The sequence below is a fragment of the Plecotus auritus genome, assembly GCF_963455305.1.
Source record: "Plecotus auritus genome assembly, chromosome: 6".
NCBI classification, from domain to species: Eukaryota; Metazoa; Chordata; class Mammalia; order Chiroptera; family Vespertilionidae; genus Plecotus; species Plecotus auritus.
The window spans coordinates 146,755,953-146,779,575 of NC_137773.1; the positions used below are offsets into that span (position 1 = coordinate 146,755,953).

Below are 23,623 nucleotides of genomic sequence, written 5' to 3' on the forward strand. Positions count from 1 at the left end.
CTATGATATGTGAATTACAGCTGGCCCTGGGACAATGCGAGTTTGAACTGGGCCCAAATTGTTCAAGGGTCAGCTGCATTTTCCATCTGCCTAGGTGGAGGGCCAGCAGAGTTTCGACTGCCTGGGTCATTCACACCCATAGCCCCTGCATTGTTCAAGTGTTAACTATATATTTCAAGGAAGCTGTTACGAAAACATAAAACTCATTCATTTAATAAATAAATCACCCAGCACTGTTCTAGGCAGTGAGGAAAGAGTGACCAAATCTGACACAAATTCCTGCCCTCATGGAGATAACATTCCAACAAAATAATCTTAGTGAGAGATCATGAGGGTCCTAATGAATGGCACTAGAGAGAGAAGTGGATGGACTTGAGAGACTCATGGTACAAACAACGTGGCTAGCTGACACATTGGAACCAGAGAGAAGTCTGAGATCACAGTCTCTTGGGGCCCCGTAATAATTTTTATTGCCACCCACCTGGCCTCCACAGTCACTGTTCCCCCGCTTTAAAAGCACTAGAAAATTGGACCAAGTGCTCTTTACAAATCAGAAATTTCAGGAGTCTCTGAAAGATAAAATAGAAGATTTGGTTTGAAAGAGAAAAATCACAGTCAAAACTAAAGCTCAGCCCTAACCAGTTTGGCTCAGTGGATAGAGCGTCAGCCTGCGGATTCAAGGGTCCCAGGTTCGATTCCGGTCAAGGGCATGTACCTTGGTTATGGGCACATCCCCAGTGGGGGGTGTGCAGGAGGCAGCTGATTGATGTTTCTCTCTCATCGATATTTCTAACTCTCCCTTCCTCGCTGTAAAAAATCAATAAAATATATTTTTTAAAGTTTTATTAATAAAACTAAAGCTCAAAAGAACTTGGTGCATAAAAGCAGGCAGGACCCCAAAACTACTCAAATCTCGAGGCAGTGGACTCCAAGAGCAGGAAAGTATTGGGAGTGAATTCTCCAGGGGTCTCCCAAATTCTGCATGTCTTCCAGACAAAAGCACTGACAGCTTCTGTTGCAGACTATCCTTTCAAGAGTGTCTGAATAGAGAACAGCCTTAGAAGACAGAGGTAGTATCTCCCTCCAGAAGCAGAGAGCAAGTTTGATTGCTGTCCAGTACAATAAAAATAAAGTCTCCCTCGGGGGCAAATGATGAGTAAATTTGCTTGAGCCCATTATAAAAGACTAGAGGCCCGGTGCATGAAATTCGTGCACGGGGAGTGTGTCCCTCAGCCCAGCCTGAACCCTCTACAATCTGGGACCCCTCGAGGGATCGGACATCCCTCTAACAATCCAGGACTGCTGGCTCCCAACCGCTCACCTGCCTGCCTGCCTGATTGCCCCTAACCACATCTGCCTTCCAGCCTGATCACCCCCTAACCACTCCCCTGCCAGCCTGATTGACACCTAACTGCTCCCCTGCCGGCCCGATTGCCCCTAACTGCCCTCCCCTGCTGGCCTGGTCACCCATAACTGCCCTCCCCTGCCAGCCTGGTCGCCCCCAACTGTCCTCCCCTGCAGGCCTGGTTGCCCCCAAATGCCTGCCCCTGCCAGCCCAGTCCCCCCTAACTGCTCTCCCCTGCTGGCCTGGTCCCCCCCAACTGCTCTCCCCTGCAGGCCTGGGTCCTCCCCAACTGTCCTCTCCTGCAGGCCTGATCGCCTCCAACTGCCCTCCACTGCTGGCCCGGTCACCTCCAACTCCCCTCCCCTGCAGGCCTGATCGTCCCCAACTGCCCTCCCCTGCAGGCCTGGTCCCTCCCAACTGCCCTCCCCTGCTGGCCATCTTGTGGTGGCCATCTTGTGTCCACATGGGGGCAGCCATCTTTGACCACATGGGGGCGGCCATCTTGTGTGTTGGAGTGATGGTCAATTTGCATATTACTCTTTTATTATGTAGGAGGATTGGGGTTTCCTAAGCACAGGATCCCTTAGCAATCCATTGCTTAGGCTATATCCATCTGAGCCAGCTGTGTCACCCCCATGAGGCTTGTGGGGGAGAGGCAAGGGGAACTGACATGACAATAAAGCTGATGCTGCTTCTGAATCCCAAGCAATCAAGTCATTTGTCTCTGATCCTGGAGTCTCATGTCTTCTACTGGAATCCATGAGATTGTGGTGGCAGGCTCACTTAAAAGCTTGCAAGTCAGGTAAAACCTCAAACTTTCCCAGCTCTTAACAGAGAGGTCCTGAGGCAATCAGCTGGGTAACTGGTCAGGGAGACCACAGGAAGAGCAGCCAAATAGGTCATCCTATCCTTCATCTCTTACCTGTTAGTATCAGACAATGATATCTGGTCCAGGAGGGGTCAGTGAGGGAGACAACACAGGGAAAACAGCCCAGAGGAAGAACAGGAAGCTCTCACAGCCAGAAACTATCAAGTGACACATCTCCCAAACAGCACCCCCTCCCCACATAACCACAGGGTGCAGTTACAAAACACAGCAACTACAGGCTAACTTAGCCTCAAGTAAAGGAAAGGGAAAGGGAAAAGGAAAGTAACGCAAGAGACAGCTTTCCTTTATACCTGCAATAAATAATTACAGCCCTAACCGGTTTGGCTCAGTGGATAGAAAGTCGGCCTGTGGACTCAAGGGTCCCAGGTTCGATTCAGGTCAAGGGCATGTACCTTGGTTGCAGGCACATCCCCAGTAGGGGTGTGCAGGAGGCAGCCGATCGATGTTTCTCTCATCAGTGTTTCTAACTCTCTATCCCTCTCCCTTCCTCGCTGTAAAAAATCAATAAAATATTTTTTAAAAAATAATAATAATTAGAAAATGTAATAGAAAAAGAAAATATCCTATGCACAAGAGCAACAATACAGTAAAGCCCTTGACCGGAATCGAACCCGGGACCCTTCAGTCCGCAGGCCGACGCTCTATCCACTGAGCCAAACCGGTTTCGGCATATTATTTTTAAATGCTACAAATATATTCTCTCATGTCTTCTCTTAAGTTCCTTAAAAGACATGTCACTCCTCCCATCACTCCTCACTGACCCCTCCTGGATGACTATCACTCCAACACACAAGATGGCTAATATGCAAATTGATCCCACAGGCGGGAGCTCTACCCACTGGGAGTTAGATGTGCACTGACCACCAGGGGGCAACGCAGAACATGGTGGGCATCTGCAATGCTGTGCTGGCAGCTGGGGCAGTGGAGGTGCTGCTGGCTCCAACGGGCCGGCCCGGGCGAGAGCAGGACCACAGTGGGATGGTGGAGCAGATGAGCAAGCAGCACCAGGCCAAGGCGGGTGCAAGCCAAGGGGGGGTGGGGGGGGGCGATTGCTCCGCTGGTTGCCCCACAGATCAGCCCTGATCCCCGGCCAGGCCTAGGGACCCTACTCGTGCACACATTTCGGGCCTCTAGTAAAACCATAAGAATGAATCTAAAAAGAAACTCCCAAGAGCTATATGGAGAAAGCTATAATACTTTTATATTTTTAAAAACTGAATGGTTAGTCCAGATGGTGTGGCTCAGTTGACTGTCCCATACATGAAGGAGTTGCCAGTTCAATTCCTAGTCGGGGCACATGCCCAGGTTGCGGGCTCGATCCCCAGTAGGGAGAGTGCAGGAGGCAACCGATCAATGATTCTCTCATCATTGATATTTCTCTCTCTCTCCCTCTCCCTTCCTCTCTGAATTCAATAAAACTATATTTAAAATGGGCAAAAGAGCTGAATAGACACCTCACGAAATAAAAATATAAAGATGGCAAATAAGCATATGAAAAGGTGCCTCCACATCGTGTGTCATCAGAGAAATGAAAATTAAAACAAAGAGCTACCAATATTATGTCTATTAAAATGGCAAAAATCTAAAACACTGACAACACCAAATGCTAACAAAGATGAGGAGAAACAGGAACATTCATTCAATGAGAGTGAGATTGCAAAGTGGCACTGCCAGCCACTTTGGAAGACAGTTTGGCAGTTTCTTACAAAATTAAATATACTCTTACCATATGACCTTGCAACTGTGTTCTTTGGTATTTACCTTAACGAGCAAAACCCACACTCGGGTGTTTATAGCGGGCTTATTCAAAATTGCTGAAACGTGGAAGCAATTAAGATGTCCTATAGGTGAATGATAAGTAAACTGTGGTGAGTACAGGCAATGGAATATCATTCAATACAAAAATAAATGAGTTATCAGCCATAAAGAGACCTTGAGTGCATGTTACTCAGTTAAAGAACCAATCTGAAAAGGCTGCAAACTGTATGATTCCAACTACATGGCATTCCAAAAAAGGCAATATTATGGATACAGTAAAAAGATTAGTGATTGCCAGGGGTTATGGACAGGGAAAGAAGGAATAGGGAGAGCAGAGCATTTTTAGGGCAATGAAATTATTCTGTATACCATAATGATGAATACATGTCATTATGCTTTCGTCAAAATCATAGAATGTACAACACCAAGAGTGAACCCTAATGTACACTATGGGATTTGGGTGATGATGTGTTAATTAGGTTCATCAGTTGCAACAAATGTACCAGGCTGGTGCAGGATGTGACAGTTGGGGAAATTATACATGTGTGAACCTAAAACTATGCTGAAAAGTAAAATCTATTATTTTTTTTTATATATAAATATATTTTATTGATTTCTTACAGAGAGGAAGGGAGAGGAGAGGGATAGAGAGCCAGAAACATCGACGAGACATCGATCAGCCGCCTCCTGCACACCCCCCACTGGGGATGTGCCCGCAACCAAGGTACACGCCCTTGACCGGAATCGAACCCGGGACCCTTCAGTCCGCAGGCCGATGCTCTATCCACTGAGCCAAACCGGTTTCGGCATATTATTTTTAAATGCTACAAATATATTCTCTCATGTCTTCTCTTAAGTTCCTTAAAAGACATGTCTGTATAATGCAATAATTAAACACTATATTACTGGATTCATAACATAAGTATAATATAGATGAGAATATAGAACAAAGAAGAGGGGATGGAGTTTCATTGGAGCAAAGTTTCTATATATTATTGAAATTAAGTTAATATTATCTTAAGTAAATTTTTATAAGATGCATATTGTGATCCTTAGATCCCCACCACAAAGAAAACAGCTCAAAATAATATGGTTAAAAAAATCAACAGAGAAATTTATAATGATACACACAAAAAATATTTATTTTACAAAAGATAAGTTCTTTTCTCTTTTCAAGGAGCAACAGAGGAACCAAAAAAAAGATAGGACAATTAGAAAACAAATATTAAAATGGCAAGTGTAAATGCAACCATATTAATAATTACAATACAAATGATCTAACCAGTGGTCGCCAACCTTTCGGACCGGTTGGCGACCGCTGCTCCAAAAGTTTCCTTAAACCAGCGGTCACCAACCTTTTGGACCTCACGGTAGGAGGTAGGAATTGTTAGAATGGATTTAACAAGCAAGATCCAATTGTGTGTTGTCTATAAGAGACATCCTCAAGCAGTGCCCTGGGCCGTCCCGGATCTGTCTCTTGCTTCAACAATGTTTGGACGGAACAGACCCAGGGACGCCCCTTCTTCCAGCCTCAGACCACTGTCCTGTGTCTTATCCAGTCACCACCTTCAGAACCAGCAGCCAATACACCAGATTTTTTTTCTACCTTAACTCCTTATTGCCGAACAACCTTGAGCTCCCACATTAGTCAGAATTATTTCAACCGCCTGGCCAGCCTGCATCTGCGGGCCTCCCACACCTACCTCTCTCTGGGCTTCTATTTCAACAGGGACGATGTGGCTCTTGAGGGCGTGCGTGGGCCACTTCTTCCTCGAGTTGGTGGAGAGAAGCGCGAGGGCGCTGAGTGTCTCCTAAAGTTGTAAAACTAGCGCGGTGGCTGCATTCTCTTTCAGGACGCGCTGAAGCCTTCCCAGATGAGTGGGCAAAACTCAGGACGCCATGGAAGCCGCCTTGGCCTTGGAGAGGAACCTGAACCAGGCCCTTTTGGAGCTGCAGGCCCTGGGTTCTACCCGTGCAGACCCTCACTCGGCTGACTTCCTGGGGAATCACTTCCTAGGTGAGGAGGTGAAACTCATCAAGAAGATGGGCTACACTGACTAACATCCATCCACAGGCTGGCTGGCCCCAGGCTGGGCAGGTGAGTATCTCTTCGAGAGGCTCACACTCAAGGACTTTGGAGCCCAGAGGCCTTTGAGGGGCCCCTCTGCATTCCCCTGGTGTCTGGCTTTTACCTGAGTCTCTTCCCAAAACTACTAGGCACTCTTTTAACCACTCTGAAGCCCTCTCTCATGCATTGGACCAAATAAAATAAAAGCTTTTTGCAGCAAAGAGAGAGAGAGAGAGAGAGAGAGAGACATCCTCAAGATCCAAAGTAACCATAGGTGAGAGAGCTGGAGTGGCTATATTAATATTGGAAGAAAGTAGACTTTAAGGCAGGAATTATTATTATTATTATTATTAGAAAAGAGCTATTTTGTGATGATAAAAAGGTCAATAAACTGGGACTATATAATAATTGTAAATGTACATTCACCTATAACAACAGAGCCCTAAAATATATGAAGAAAAACTGACAGAATTAAAGACAGAATAGGCAATTCAACAATAACTGAAGGTCTTAATACTTCACTCTCAAAAATTGGCAGAACAATTAGAAAGAAAATCATCAAAAATAGAGAACACTTGAACACCACTATTAACTAACTCAACCTGACATATATGAAACACTCCATCCAAAGACTGCAGAAAAGCATTCTTTTAAAATACACAGGACAGACACATTCTGGGCCAAAAAATAAGTTTCACTAAATTTTGAAAAAGAGTGAAATCATGCAAAGTATGTTCTCTGAATGCAAGAGAATTAAGCTATAAGTCAACAAAAACAAAACTCTGGAAATTTTCCAAGTATTTATAAATTAAGCAACACACTTGTATATAATCCAAAGAAGAAACCACAAGGAAACTGGAAAATATTTTGAACTGGGTAAAAGGATTATAAGAAAATATTACAAACAAAAAAATGATGGATTCAATTCATACCTAGGTTGCAGGTTTGAATCCACCACTTTTTTGATGCACAGGGTGAGGCTCCAACCAACTGAGCCACCTGGCCAGGGCTAGGAATTTGTCCATTTTGTCTAACTCATCTTTTGACAGGGCATATCAACGTTTCTCTCTCACATAAATGTTTTTCTCTCCTCTCTCTCTGTCTCTCTCTCTCCGCCCCCCTCTTTCTCTAAAGTCAATAAAAATATATTCTCGTGTGAGGATTATAAAATAAAAAATGGACACATTCCTATAAAAACACAAATTACCAAAACTGACTTAAGAAGAAATAGAATGTTTGAATAGACCTACAATGTTTTTTTAAATTGAACTAGCAATTTAAAATCTTCGCAGAAAGGTAAGTCCAGCCCTAGCTGGTTTGGCTCAGCGGATAGGGAGTTCACAGTGAGGATTCACAGGGCACAGGGCAATGATGATCTCACAGGTGAAGTGCTGAGGTCAGAGTAGTAGCAGACACGAGGCGGCGCCACTGGGTTCAGAACCCCACTGCTGGCCAGGCCAGGAGCCTAGGGCTCCTCCTGGAGTGCTGGCCAGGCCAGGAGCCTAGGGCTCCTCCTGGAGTCCTGGCCAGCTTTGAACTCATCCATCTGTTCCCTACACATGGCACCTTCACCCTCCCTCTCCTGAATGTTGCCCGCATTATTCATCGAATGTGGAATGTTCACGGATCGAAGACAGAATTCTCCGGGGCCAAAGCAATTCTTTCCTACAAGTTCCTCCCACCACCGAGCCCTCTACCCAGACACCGGAAACACAGCAGCTGTTCCCATTGCCTGGGAGCCTGGGTGTAGGTTCCAAGCGCATGCACATTTGCCCAGCGGGGACCGCCACAGGGTCGTGCCACTTCCGGGGAATTTCCGCCCACACAGACACGAGGACAGGAAATCCAGCCGTAAGGGCAGATGCAGGCCAGTAGTGCTGGCAAAATCCCCGAATGCAGCCCAGGAAGTTTTGAGTTCCCTTATGACTTCGTCATTAACAAGCATAAACCACCCCTGGAACCTGAAGCCCTCAACTGCTAAATGAAAACAAGTTCAGTTTAACTTTAGTGCAAAACAACTTTTTTAAGGTGCTTACAGAGAATTCCTGGGCAGTACGCTCAGGAATTCTGATTCAGTGGTCCTGGGGTGGGGCAAAGAATCTGCATTTTCCACAGATTTCCCAAGGAATGCCATTGCTTCCAAGTCACAGGCCACTAGCTCCAATGTCCATCAAGAGAGCCCTGATTTAGCCAAAACCGGTTTGGCTCAGTGGATAGAGCGTCGGCCTGCGGACTGAAGGGTCTCAGGTTCGATTCCGGTCAAGGGCATGTACCTTGGTTGCGGGCACATCCCCAGTGGGAGGTGTGCAGGAGGCAGCTGATCGATGTTTCTCTCTCATCGATGTTTCTGGCTTTCTATCCCTCTCCCTTCCTCTCTGTAAAAATATCAATAAAATATATTTTAAAAAAAAAAGAGAGAGAGAGCCCTGATTTAAATATAATTCCGAATAAAGGAATACTATGCAGCCCTAAAAATGTGAGTCTTTAGTATGCTATTTTGTAAAAGGGGACAAAATGAGCAATCATGTGGTTAGGAGACAGGGGTAGAAGGCAATATTTCCTTGTCCTCTGTCACCATATGAAAGTATTACATATTCCAAAATTAGTGTTGGGCGTTTACTCCTATTAACACTAGCTAACACGTTGAGCCACACCTTCGCTTTTGCAGCCACCGTATACCTCGCACACCACACACAAGACACACCTTTAACTGGCATTCCGATTAAAGCCCCGATCCTGCATCATCTTAAAGTGCAGTTTCACATTTCAGACCAGCTCTGCTAGTTCCGGGCTCCGGGACAAAAATCCTTCCGCGTGGTATTTTTATCTGTAAATTGGGCTCAAAACAGATACACTTCGCTGCTGTAGTTTAGGTCAAACTCTTCAGTTTATGGTGGCATAAAAATTACGATAGTACTACACTGATATGATAGATATATAGTCGTAAGTTGATCGTACGGAGGCTGCTATTAACACACTCCATTCTAGCACGGCTGAAAGGATCTGACAGTAATTTACAACTTAGGCAAACAGAAAATAATGATGTAACCCAAAAATTCACCCCACTCCAAAAGAGAAAGACGCAGGTCACTAGGGGATGGGGCTCGGGGGAACACGGTCTTACGTGTCGGTATCCTGGGACAGCATTCAATTGGTGAGACTAGAAACCTAATCCGCGTTCGTGTTATCATGTCCTCCGCATCCGAGGTAAATTCAGAAAACAACAGGAACTACACTGGAAATCAAGCCCAGAGCATCATGGTTGTTCGGCCCAATGGGGCCTCCTTACAATGACTTATCAACTACAGCCGTGGATATTGGGCCGCAAAGTTGCCCCCATCTCCGCGGGGCGGAGCCTCGGAAGGGGCGGAGCTTAGCCCGAAGCGGTGAGACGCAGGTTCCGGGGCGTCTAAGGGCACGCACGCCTGGGTCAGCGTGAGCGTATAAGAATTCGAAGCCCAGGCGCAGGTTCCCACAAGCCAGACTGCGGGCCTGTTGGGAGGACGCGCAGGAGCTCGGAAGACTTGCCCCGAGGACTTAAGGACTTGCCCCGCGACGCGCGGCTCTTCACCCACCCTGCCCCCAGGCCGCTTCACCTGTCCCCACACCGACGCTGAGTGACACTCGCCCTCTGCCAGGCCGCCCGCAGCGCCACTCGGATGATAGGCAGACGCCTCCTCAGCCCCAGCTTCTATGCTGCGCCCTGGTGGGAACCGCAGTCCGGAGGACCCGGCCCCGCCAAGCGCCGCCGAATTGAGGAGCCCGCGGGCCCTGAAGACGGAATGGCGCCCAGCCTGCAAGGCCCGGCGGAGTCCCGGGCCGCCGAAGCGCTCACCTCCGTGGTGGTCCTGGCTGCAGGCTGTGCTCTGCAGCTGCCTCTGGACGGCGTCGACCTGGTGCTGGAGCCCGCGCCTACGTCGGTCCTGCAAGTGTGTCTGGGAGGGCACACCCTCGTGCTGGTCCCCGAGGCCCTCTTGGGCTTGGGAGCCGGGGCGCGCTCGCCTGTCGGCCTGGGACCCGGCGCTCCCCTGGACGCTCCCGGGGGAGGCGTCGCCATCCAGCAGGGATTCTTCTGCGCATTTGTCCCAGAGATCGCCGTCCCACAAGAGGCCTACCACGAGGACGCGGCCCCCGGGTTCCTGACTCCTTGGATGGTCGCTGCAGCCGGCTCAGTCGCTGGAACGGGGTTAGGCACCCACCCGCACGGCCCCATCAGAGAGCCATGGCCCCGAGCCCCCACGCCTAGTCCAATGAGACGCCCGCCTGGTCCCTACTCCAACCTGGACTTCCACCTTTGGGAGCCCTTCCCCAGCTCACCACTCCAACTTCTACCTCCGTCTCCCAGTCCAGGTCCTCAGGTGCGCCCCCGGCGCCCTCTGGGGCCTGCTCCCAAGGCCCGGAAACGGCTGTTCCAGGAATGAACTGCTACAATCCCGCCCCAAGGGGCTGAGGACCAGGAGAAGGTATTCTCATAGCGGTTGTGTGTATATTGCACAACCTACAAGAATGGATAAAGACAGATACTCTCTTGATGCAGGCTGCTTTGCAGAATTTTCTATCAATGGTAGACTAAAACATTTGGAAGAAAGATCACAAAGCAGCAAAGAAATGCTGCTTGAAATACAGGATACTTGACTTTGGGTGGTGAGCAATGCTATATACAGATGATGTATTATATATAATTGTGCACTTGAAACTTATGTAATTTATTAATGCCCCCCCAATAAATATAATATTTAAGAAATATTTTTAAAATACAATGTACATCCAGATTGCTACTTACTTTGTTTTCTTTATATAGGTCACCTTTAAGCAGTTCCATTCCCCCTAGTTTTGCTTCAGACCTCGGCTCCACTACTTTTCTCTAAAAATACTTCCTTTCCCCAGTAACCTGCCACTGTACCTCTTTTCTCCCGAATTAGAGTAATTACTAAATTTCTTTTGTATAATGGGTTTGGCCCTAATATCCATGGCACCAGCCCCTTTTGGGAGGATCTAGCAAATAGCTATATGTGGACAAATGTCTGTTGTGTACAAAACAAACAGAATGGGGAACAATGACTGTGCACCCTCCTCTCTTTTTAATGACTAGGTAAGCCAGTGATTTAACTATATTGCTGGGTTTATGGAGGTTTTTTCCCCCAAAGTATCAAATCCTTTCCATTATTTTCTTATATTTTTAATATAATTTTCCTGTCCTGGAAATGTAATTCTAAAGACTGTATTTTTATAGTTCTAAAATCCTAGATATATTTTGTACATTGGTACTGGCATATGGAAATAATTTATTCTCATATTGCTCTGGTATCCAGCAAAATTATTTAATTTCTTTAATGGCTTATTTGTAGATTCTCTTGCTTGACTGATAAAGACAATACTATTTACTGATAAAGACAATACTATTTCCAAATAATAAGAAATTGTCTTTTTGTTGTTAAACCTCACCTGAGGATATTTTTTCCATTGATTTTTTTAGAGAGAATGGAAGGGAGGAAGAGAGACAAGAGAGAAACATCGATGTAAGATACATCGATTTGTTGCCTCCCACATGTGCCCAGATCAGGGCTGGGACCAAGCCTGCCACCGAGGCACCTGCCCTTGACCAGAATCGAACCCGAGACCCTTCACTTCATAGGCCGGTGCTCTAAGCACTGAGTAAGCGGGCTAGGGTGAGAAATTGTCTTTTATTTTAATATATTTTATTGATTTTTTTACAGAGAGGAAGGGAGAGTGAGAGAGTGTTAGAAACATCAATGAGAGAGAAACATCAATCAGTTGCCTCCTGCACACCCCCTACTGGGGATGTGCCCACAACCAAGGTACATGCCCTTGACCGGAATCAAACCCGGGACCCTTGAGTCCGCAGGCCAACACTCTATCCACTGAGCCAAACCGGTTAGGGTGAGAAATTGTCTTTTTTGACAAGCCTCTTACATGTTATTCCTTAGTCTCCTTTATTAGATATCACTTCAAGTCCAGATTGAACAGTAATAGAGGCATCCTGTCTTATAACTCATGTAAATGTAGGTGCTTCTAAATTTTACCATAAATTTTAATCTTTTCTGTACATGCTTGGTAGATAACCTATATAAGAAGTTAGTTTTCAGTCTTTCTAATCATTAAAAATTTTGGATTTTTGTGTTGTTTGTTTGGGGCTGGCTACAAAGACTTTCTCAGATTATTCTGAATGTTGGCATTTTATTGTTTGTGTGTATACATAAAGTAGCTACATTCAATCTTTGAGTCTTTAGGTACGTACAGAAAGCTGGCAACAGAGCAAATGAGACCAAGCTTGGGGCTCAGGAATTTTAAAAATTGCATGCCCTTCTGACTTCAGAAGAGAATGTGGAAGTGAAAAGGCAATAACTGCAGGGTCACTTTAAGGATTTTAAATGTTAAATTTTGAAACTAATTTTTCTGTACGTATAAGATGACTTATTGTAGTTTCTTTTTAAATCTATTCATATGGTCATTCACACTGATAGGCCTTCTAAAGAAGTATCTTTGCATTTTGGTTATTCTACATTATTTTATACAATTCTAATTCCACCCTTGGTTCTTTTTTGTTTTGTTTTTTCTTTGTTTATTGCAACCATATACCCACCATTCCTAATTTTAAAATTATTTTTCCAGGTTTGCCTCATATTTTACAATGAAATAAATTATTAGTGATAAAACTAATATCAAGATACTAGCTTTTTCTGTTGAATACTAATAATTATTTAGACTTACCAACATGCTTTGCCAGTGTCTTTGCTCACCTTCTGTTCTTGCATTCCACTCCTTCGTTCTGTCCTCATTTTTTTTTTCTTACCAAGGTATACTCTTTCAAATTCCTTCAGCTGTGGCCTGTGTATAAATTTTAGTTTTATATGCCTGCACATATTTCAATTAAACCTTCAAACTTATATAATTTTAGCTTGGTTTGGAATTCTAAAATAATGCCTGTACTCTCTCAATACTTTAAAGAGGCTGCTCTATTATTTTCCCTACACATTTATTGTCACAGTTAAGAAGTCTTCTGTCATTTGTATTGCCATTCCTTTGTAGGAGATTAGGCTGTTTAGTATTTTTCTTGACTTTGATGTTCCACAGTTTCAACCTGATGTTTTAGCAGTAAAAATGTTTCCTGCTGCAACTCAGTGAGCTTTCTAAATCTGAAGATTTAACTCTTTTCTTAAAATCTCAAAAAAGAATGAGTCAGTATCTCTTTAGCTATTAAACCCCTCTCCAATCTGTGGGACTTCTAATAGAGAAATGTTGGAGCTGCTTAATTAATGTCCCTAGCCCTATGTCTCTTTTTAATTTCTATATCAATTAGCTCAATAATTCAACTTCCTCTGGCATAAAATCTCTAATTATTTGGCAACATTAAATAAGACTGTTTTTTTCCTGGGCAAAGAAATTTTTTTTTGTGGACATATTTTGAATGGGAATACATTTTTCTGCTCCACACTTGAATTTTTCATTTGCTTCTTCCTGGTTCCCTAAAATCCAGAACTCAGAACCACCTATATGGAGCTCATATAATTTGAACCTGAGAAATATTCCCTTTCTTTTCTAAGGCACCTTTCAAATGAACAGTTTTATTCAAGTCAAATCATCCTTGGTGAAGTTATGTCATTTTAAAAGATAGGCACAAGGATTAGGATTGTAAAAAGACTACATATAAGAAGCAGGTATTTTTCCTGGAAGAGGAGGTGATTTAGACTTAGATTACCCCATAAGAGCTGTCAAAGGTGCGTAAAACATGATATTTGTGCACCTTATGTCTTAGGCCCCCAACATGATGGTTGGCTGCCTCTGAATGCACAACTGACAGTCTACACCCCCTAGCAGGAGGAAAACCAGAGAAAACACTGAGTCAATTCCAAACTTTCAGGACAAAAAGAAAATCAGGACAGGAGAACATCTTGACTTTATTGATAAGCCACAGCAAAGTTTCTCCAAATGGCTACCAGTCTGGTGAGAACTGCAAACTCACCAGACTGTGATGTTGACCTGAGCAACAGGCTCGAAGGACCTATTACTGTGTTTCTCGTTCTTGTGACAAGCAACACTTTTAGTCAGCAAATGCAAAATGGAAACATGACAGAGAGCAAAAGGAGATGAGAAAAAATGGCTTGATTCCACCAAGGATGTCAAATAAATGGAACCAGTATCAAAACCCGGTACCGGCTCTGGCTGGTGTGGCTCAATTGATGGGGGTTGTCCCATGCACCAAAAAGTTGCTATTTTGATTTCAAGTCAGAGTCATGTCCGGGTTGTGGGCTCAATCCCCGATACGGGGTGTGCAGGAGGCAGATCGATGTTCCACTCTTACATTGGTATTTCTCTCTCTCCGAAAATTAATTTTAAAATCTTAAAACACATACACACACACACACACACAAACCTGATACCAAACTGAGAATAAGTAGCCAAGAAACTACTGCAGTAACAGAATTAAAGCCTGGTGTTGACTAACCACATTGGCCCAGACTCCATAAACTGAGAGTATCAGGGCAAAAGGTGCCTGCATGGGTGCTGTGCCTGTCTGAAGGCTGAGGTCCATGGCGATGGGCAGTGCAGACTATATCACACGGGGACCTCCAGGAAAGCTGAAAATAAAGAAAGCCCACAAATTAGAACAAGCAGAGGCTATTTACTCAGAGCTTGTTAGAGCAAGGGTGTCAGCCCCATCACTTGCTTGCATTTGACAAACTTATCGGTAGGCAATGGAGTAGGGACACTTTATTGTGGAGAAAGGGGAGGGCTTCAGGTATGTTTGCCTGGAGGTTGTTGGCAGGGGGAAGCTGGAGGCAGGCTAACTAGAAGCAGGACATTCTATGTAACTGGTTTGGTTTGTGTGCTTTGGGTCTTAGGCATAGCATGTTTGGCTTTCTCAAGTTGGTCCTGAGTTGGAAGTGGGGGTGAAAATTAGAAAAGCTGACCAAGTCCTGAACATTTGGGGCCAGCTGCCACAGAGGTTATGGTTTTCTTTCTGGGCTGGTTGCTATGAAGGTGTGGGTCAGAATTCTATTGTCATATGTGGTCTGGCCATTGTTTTGTATATTCAGCCTCTCGATCCCATTATCCCCATCCAAAATCAGAAAGGAAGAAGTAAAATCTCTATCTGCAGATTATATGATTTATGTATAGGAAACCCTAAAGACTCCACAACAAAACTATTAGCAATAATAAATTCATTAAAGTTGCAGAATACAAAAATCAGTGTCATTACTATACACAACCAGCAAACTACCTGAAAAAGTTTAAGAAAACAATTCAAATTATAGAAACAAAACAAAAAAATTACTTAGGAATAAACTTAACAAAAGAGGTGAAAGACTTATACACTGAATATTATAAAATATTGATGAAAGAAATTAAAGAAGACAAATAGAAAGATGCCCCATGTTTATGGATTGGAAAAACTAATGTTGTTAAAATTTCCATAGTACCCTAAGTGAGCTCCAGATTCAATGTCATCCATATCAATATCCCAATGACTAAAGAAAACAAACAAAAGAAATAGAAAAAAAATCCTAAAATTCATATGAAACCACAAAAGACCCCGAATAGCCACAGCAATCTTAGCAAACACAAAGCTAGAGGCATTTCACTTTCTGATTTCAAAATATATTATAAATCTACAGTAATTAAAACAGTATGGTACTGGCATAAAAGCAGGCATATAGACCAGTGAAACATAATAGAGAGCCCAGACATAAATCCCCACACTTACGGTCAATAGGTTCCAACAAGGGTGCCAAGAGTACATAATAGGGAAAGGATAGTCTCTCCAACAAATTATATTGGGGAAACTGGATATCCACATGTAGAAGAACAAAATTGGACCTTTATCTCATCATATACAAAAATCAACTCAAAACTGATTAATGACTTAAACATAAGACCGGAAACAATAAAATTATTAGAAGAAAACAAAGAGGAAAAGCTTCTTGACACTGGTCTGGGCAATGATTTTTTGAATATAATATCAAAAGCACAGGTAACAAAAGCAAAAATAAACTAAAACAAAGGAAACAATCAGCAGAATAAAAGGTTAACCTACAGAATGGGAGAAAACAGATCTGTTAAGTGGATAATATTCAAAATATATAAGGAACTCAAACAACTCAACAGCAAAATCTATAATAATCTATAATAATAAAAACATAACATGCAAATCTACTGAACGACCGAACAGCAGAACGACTGTCCAGACGACTTCCCGGATGACCACACTATGACACACATTGGCGCCAGGCCAGCCAAGGTGGGTGCGATGCAATTGGTCAGGGGGCCCTGCCATTGCCCCACGATATCCCCCAGAGGAAGGCCCAGGCCACCAGCCAGGGAAGCTGTGGCAGGTGTGCAGGGCCAGCCAGTGATCGTCCCACCAAGGGAGGCCCAGGCCAGCCAAGCGATCGCACCCCCACGCCTGTCACCCGCAGAGGGAGGCTACCAGTGATGGGAGGATGGGGAGGGCAGTGCCGCACAGATGGCAAGCAGTGGCAGCGGCGGGGGCAAGGCCAGCTGCCGGCAAGGGGCGGGGGGAGGGGGGAGAAGGAAAGCCCTGATAGGCTCTGATCACCGCCTAGAGACCCTACCCAAGGGGTCCTGGATTGCAAATGGGCGCAGGCTAAGCTGAGGGACACCCCCCACCCTGCACAAATTCCGTGCACCAGGCCTCTAATATAATAATAATACAGGCAGTCCTCAGGTTATGTCGGACTCGACTTATGTCATCTTGTGGTTACATTGCCATCTCCCATTTACAGTATTTATAAAAAAAAAAAAAAAAAGTTCCGTCATTTCGACGTATGTACACATGTGCTTTATGTTTTTTATTATTTATTTACCACAAGTAAAGGTCAGGAATTGTTATCTTTCTTTTAAATTTTTTTTACTGTTTCACTTCATTACTGCTGTGTATGTGCTCCATGCGAGTGATATAGGTGCTTATGCAGGTGGGTTCCAACTTACAGCGAAAATCGAGTTACGTCGCGCCATAGGAAAGGATCTCCTACGTAACCTGAGGACTGCCTGTAAGCTGATTTGCCTGCCCGGCATAATTCAGTGGTTGAGTGTCAGCCTACGAACCAGGTCATAGTTGGATTCCAGTCAGGGCACAGGCCCGGGTTTCAGGCTCCATCCCCAGTGGAGGATGTGCAGGAGGCAGCCAATCAATGATTCTCTCTCATTATTAATGTTTCTATCTCTCTCTCCCTTTCAGTTTCTCTCTGAAATCAATAAAAATATATATATATATTTTTAAAAGGATTACCATTTTAGATGGTGTGCTCAGGAAAGCCTCAGAGATAAAGCCCTTTGAGTAATGGGCTGAAAGAAGTGAGGAACCATGCAGTTAGATGGGTAGAAGAAAAGCAATTGCAAAATCTGTGAGTATGCCTCTCTGGGAAAGCATAAAGGCCAGAGAGCTGTGACAGAAGGAGCAAGGGGGAGAGTCAAGCTGACATAACACAAATAGGAAGTCTAGATCATATAAAACCTGTATAAAAATACTGGCTTAGACCCTGAGTTAAATTGGAGGTGTTTAGCAAAGGATTAACATGCTCTGACTTAAGGTTTAATGGAATCACCCTAGCAGGGGTCTCAAACTTTTTAAACAGGGGGCCAGTTCACGGTCCCTCAGACCGTTGGAGGGCCGGACTATAGTTTTAAATAAAAACTATGAACAAATTCCTATGCGCACTGCGGGCCCAGGACAAGTCGGCTGCTAAGCGGGACAGGCAGCGGCACCCGGAGGGCTGGATAAATGTCCTTGGCGGGCCGAATGTGGCCCGTGGGCCATGGTTTGAGAACCCCTGGTAGAGACTACCTGAAAAAAAGGCAAAGCAGAGATGCAAGGAGACCACTTAGGAGGCTTCTATCGTAATTCACTGAAAGGATGAAGGTGGCAGCAGGATGATAGCAGGAATATGGTATGAAGTGCTATGGTCCAGGATATCCAGCAATGGATGTGATGTGTGAAAGAAAGACACAAGAATAATTCTGAGTATTTTTGGTCTGAGCAACAGGAAGTACTTGCCAATTATTGTGATGGGAAACACTGTGGAGGAATCAGAAGTGGGGAAATATAAGCAGATTTGGACCTGAAGTTTGGACTATGCATTATTAGATTGACATATATAAAATTGGTAATATTTAATTACTCTGAACTACAAATATGAAAATTATAGATAGTTCAACTTAGATATCCAAGAGAAAATGCTGACAGTACATTTGGATGTTCATGGCAAAGGAGTAGGAGTGAGACTCATTTTAGGGAGCCACCAACCTACACATGGCACTTTAAAGGAAGACAGTGACGGTTGATAAAATAAATAAATAAGGCCAAGAGCATGGTCCTGGGATATTCCAGCATTCAGAATGAGGAACAAACAGCTCAGGAAACTGAGAAGTAGAAGTTAGAGACAGACAGGAAGAGTGTGAGATCTTAGATGCCAGGGGGAAAGTGTTTAAAGGAGAGAGTGAGTGTGTCAAATGCTGCTTATGACTCAAGAGAAGAAAGAGAATTAACCACTAGATTTCATAATGTGGGGGGTCATTAGTGACCTTCATGAGAGTGTTTATGGATGACTGGAATGGACAGAAATATGATTGGAATGGGTTCAAGAGAGAGTGGGAGGAGAGAAATTAAGAGAATGGAAGTATAGTTGATTAATTCAAGAGTTTTGGTGTATAAGGAAGGAGAAAATTGATTCAGAAACTGAAGGAGAAAGTCATGTCAAGAAAGTTTTTACTTGTTTTAAGAAAGAAGAGTTTACCTCTTGCCCTAGCTCGTTTGCCTCAGTGGATAGAGCATCCGCCTGTGGACTGAAGGGTCCTGGGTTCAATTCCAGACATGGGCACATGCCCGAATTGTAGGCTTGACCCCCAGTAGGGGGCGTACAGGAGGCAGCCAATCAATGATTCTCTCTCATCATTGATGTTTCTCTCTCTCCCTCTCCCTTCCTCTTTGAAATCAATAAAAATGATTTTTTAAAAAAAAGAAGGAAGAGTTTACCTCTCAATTATACATTGATGATATTTATTCAGTAAAGGTAGCTAAACTTTGATGATGCTAGACAGAGATGGGATAATTGCCAGATTGATGTTCTTGAGGAGGCAAAATGAACTGAGATCAAGTGCACTAATGGAGGAATGGCCTTTGCTAGGAGCATAGACATTTCATCCACGGGAACAGAAGAGAAGACAGAATATATAGTCCTTAGTGGAGCTTGGAGAGATATAATTATAGAAATTTTGAAAAGTATTTTATGATTGCTTATATTGTCCCAGTGAAAAAGGAGCAAGGTGACCATCTAGGGGAGAACATAAGGGGTGAGGTATTGGAGATTTGCAGAGAGAGGAGAAAGCATGCAATGTTCATAGAACAACAAGAGAGTGATGGGATAAAGCACAAGAGTAAGATCGCTGGGCAGCATTTGGAGCCCACTTGAGGTTAATGATCATGAATATAAAATGAGACCAGTCAATGGGATTGAGTGTTTTTCTCCAGCCCCAGTCAGCTGCATAAGTGCAGGCACAAAGTAGCAGATATATTAACCAGCAAAGTAGGAGACAGGAAAGGGAGCTGAAGTTATAAACATGGCATTGATTATAATGAGGATAATTTAAGTTCCCTGGTAGGAGCAAAGTGAGAACCTGATGGTGTCGGTTTTAGTGAAAAGGTAGTAGGAGCCATGGGTTTGTCCAGAGGGATGGAAGGTCTGACAGAGTTTAAATATTTAGAGGCCTAAACTAGAAAATTAGAAGGTACTCTGAGAATAAAATGGTTGGAAATGTGATCATGGAGGTAATGACAAGGTCAGGAGTAAGAATCAATGAGGTAGAAGGGAAGACAAAATTGTTGAAGGGAAAGAGAAGAGGCCAAGAGTTGGGGGCAGAGGGAATCCATGAGAAATTAAAATCACCACAAATTATGCCAGGTATAAAATGTGTGAGAATTAGAGTAAATCAAGTGCTAAAGTTTTCATAACTATGATAGAGACATTTGCTATACATGTATGTGCTAAATGATTGGTATAAAGTATGTCTGAAACCTAATCTTTTTATAGAACATTTTGTTTCTTTACAAATTGAGGTGATATTACGAAGGCTACAAAGAGAGTGATGACATAGTAAATGAAGAAAGCCATATTAAATAAAACTGTCAGCAGTGGCCTTTATGAGAAGATGCTAAGTTGGTCTTTGAAGAAGGTACCAATGCTGCATAAACTGGAGGAAGCGTCAAAACCCAATTTTTTAAAGTAAAATATCAGAACAAAGATAGAAACATTTCAAAGAATAAGATATAAAAATGGCTAATAAGCATATAAAAAATGATCCACCTTGATTGGCAATCAGAAATGCAAAATGAAAACACAGTGGGATAGCATGTACGTACATCAGATTGGAAAAGATTTAAGAGTCTGGCAATAAGAGATGTTTGCAAGAATGTATGAAAATATGCTCTCCTCACAGGAGTGTAAACTATGAAAAACATTTGGGGTTGGAGGGGGGGAATGGGGAGGCTTTACCTGTTATTTTGAAAAGGCGTACATAGTACCAATTAGCAATTCACTCCTAGATATGCACAATAAATATGAGTAAAAAGTCCATGGCTTAAAACCGGATAAGTCTGCATTTGATTCCTACATCTAACACAAACTAGCTACTTAATTTTGAATAACTTACTTTACCATTCTCAGTTTCACCTGTTGTGAAGACTGAAAAAGATCAATTTTTTTCAAAGAAGGCAGGAGGACGCTTTAGATATGTTTATGGCATTAACTGTGATGATTTCAGGGATTTATACTTGTTTCCAAACTCAAGTTGTATACATTAAACCTGTACAGTTTTTTGTATGTCAACCATGTTTGTAAAGAAAAATTCTTATTTAAATTGATCAATAAAAAAGTGGATATATAATAAGTGCTCAATAAAATAATTTGTTTATATTAATGTTTTAATTTTACTGATATTATTAATAGTGTTATAACAGCCTTAACCTTCAGGAGGAATCTGCCACAAATATTTTACTTTAGCATTAAAACAAAACTTCTCTTAAAGAGAAATCACTATTTTCCACTTACTCCTGAAATTAAAGAACAAGCATTAAAGAAATTTCATGGAGTATTTGGGTGGGTCCGTTTGATGCTGGGAAGTGAGTGGTCTAGTTGAGTGGTCTTTTTTCTGGAATGCCTGAAATTACAGAAAAACATCGGTCCCAAAAGTAAGCAATGTTTCAAGTTGTTACTGGCATATCATTTTTTTTCCCTAGACCTGTGGTCGGCAAATTGCGGCTCGTGAGCCACATGCGGCTCTTTGGCCCCTTGAGTGTGGCTCTTCCACAAAATACCACGGCCTGGGTGAGTCTGTTTTGCAGAAGTGGCGTTAGAAGAAGTCTAAGTTTAAAAAATTTGGCTCTCAAAAGAAATTTCAATCGTTGTACTGTTGATATTTGGCTCTGTTGACTAATGAGTTTGCCGACCTCTGCCCTAGACAAGTACTCTGCCCCCTAGAGGCCTATAGAAGTATTTCCTTATAGTGACCTACCAACCACAGACACGGATACTGGGCTGGATCTCTTGGGGGCGGAGCCTCGGAAGGGGTGGAGCTTAGCGAGAAGTGAGATTTTGGTTCCCGGGGCCTCAATTGCCACTTCATCGGTCCTCCCTACGCGCACAGGTCAGCACGAGGGCCAAAGATTCGAAGTCTAGGCGCGTGTTCCCCACAAGCTAGACTGCGAGCCTCCAGACAGGAGACCCAGGAGCTCCGAGGATCCCCCCGCACCCCCGCAACGCGCGGTCCTTCACCCAACCCGCCCCCAACCCGCCTCACCTGTCGCTGAGTGACACTCGCCCTCTGCCAGGCCCCAGGAGCACCGCCCGCAGCGTCACTCGGTGATGAACAGCTGCCCCCTCAGCCCCAGCTTCTATGCTGCGCCCTGGTGGGAACCGCAGTCCGGAGGATCCGGCCCCGCCAAGCGCCGCCGAATTGAGGAGCCCGCGGGCCCTGAAGGCGGAATGGCGCCCAGCCTGCAAGGCCCAGCGGAGTCCCGGGCCGCCGAAGCGCTCACCTCCGTGGTGGTCCTGGCTGCAGGCTGTGCCCTGCAGCTGCCTCTGGACGGCGTCGACCTGGTGCTGGAGCCCGCGCCTACGTCGGTCCTGCAAGTGTGTCTGGGAGGGCACACCCTCGTGCTGGTCCCCGAGACCCTCTTGGGCTTGGGAGCCGGGGCGCACTCGCCTGTCGGCCTGGGACCCGGCGCTCCCCTGGACGCTCCCGGGGGAGGCGTCGCCATCCAGCAGGGATTCTTCTGCGCATTTGTCCCAGAGATCGCCGTCCCACAAGAGGCCTACCACGAGGACGCGGCCCCCGGGTTCCTGACTCCTTGGATGGTCGCTGCAGCCGGCTCAGTCGCTGGAACGGGGTTAGGCACCCACCCGCACGGCCCCATCAGAGAGCCATGGCCCCGAGCCCCCACGCCTAGTCCAGAGAGACGCCCGCCTGGTCCCTACTACAACCTGGACTTCCACCTTTGGGAGCCCTTCCCCAGCTCACCACTCCAACTTCTACCTCCGTCTCCCAGTCCAGGTCCTCAGGTGCGCCCCCGGCGCCCTCTGGGGCCTGCTCCCAAGGCCCGGAAACGGCTGTTCCAGGAATGAACTGCCCCCTCCCTCCAGAGTTATACTAAATATCCTACAACCTGGAAACTGAGCACTGCATGTGCAAACAATTCCTTCCGTGCAGACTGGCTATAGTAAGCAGATAAGACGTTAGGAAGAGAAAGAATATTCTAGACCTCATCTTTGAAATGGAAAATCTGCCCAGGAATATGAGACAATGTGTTCTCAGAGGTCTGGGCTTTTTTTACAAGATCATTCTCAGGCCCCTCCATTCCCTTCGTTTGGTATCAGTTATTTTCTCTAAAACTCAACTTCAGCCTCATAGTCCCCATTTCTCCCCAAACCAAGAAATCACTGGATTTCTCATGTTTTTATTTTCTTGTAGATTTTCCCATAAATGTTTACTTTTAGCCATTGGTTTTCTCTTTCTTGGTGTGTCCAGATGCTCTTCTGGAAAACTGCAAAACAGCATAATGGTAACTGTTGGATTTTATCAGATGTTTCCAGCATGCATTGGAATTTTTAAATCTGATCATCCGGTGGTTTTGACCTACAGACTGATGTAAAATGTTTGCATTTCTGCTGGTCCACATTATTTCATACCTTTTTAATTTTACCCTAACCTTTTTCCTATGTGAATCAAACTTATAACATTTAAAATTTTATTTATTATATTTGCTTCCCATTTTTATTAAAGAAATAAAATATTATTGATCAAGCCCTGAAGTCAACATGATTTCTTAAATATATTTTTATTTATTTCAGAGAGGAAGGGAGAGGGAGAGAGAGAAGCATCAAGGATGAGAAAATCATTGATCAGTTGCCTCTTGCACGCCCCCTACTGAGGATGAGCCCGCAACCTGGGCATGCGACCCCCCGCTGGAATTGAACCTGGGACCTTTCAGTCCACAGGCTGACACTATCCTCTGAGCCAAACTGGCTAG

The 23,623-nt window shown here is 44.3% G+C and overlaps 2 protein-coding genes across 2 annotated transcripts; both read left to right on the forward strand.

Moving 5' to 3' along the window:
• Window positions 1–9,719: 9,719 nt before the first annotated feature.
• Window positions 9,720–10,481, forward strand: LOC308251016 (proline-rich protein 23C-like; the record flags this gene model as incomplete). Its single annotated transcript, XM_080673991.1, has 1 exon — window positions 9,720–10,481. One exon carries the CDS (start codon window positions 9,720–9,722, stop codon window positions 10,479–10,481), a length of 762 nt encoding a protein of 253 aa, XP_080530117.1.
• An 11,478-nt stretch (window positions 10,482–21,959) lies between these two features.
• LOC308251851 (proline-rich protein 23C-like) lies at window positions 21,960–22,718 on the forward strand (the record flags this gene model as incomplete). Its single annotated transcript, XM_080675523.1, has 1 exon — window positions 21,960–22,718. One exon carries the CDS (start codon window positions 21,960–21,962, stop codon window positions 22,716–22,718), a length of 759 nt encoding a protein of 252 aa, XP_080531649.1.
• Window positions 22,719–23,623: the final 905 nt, after the last annotated feature.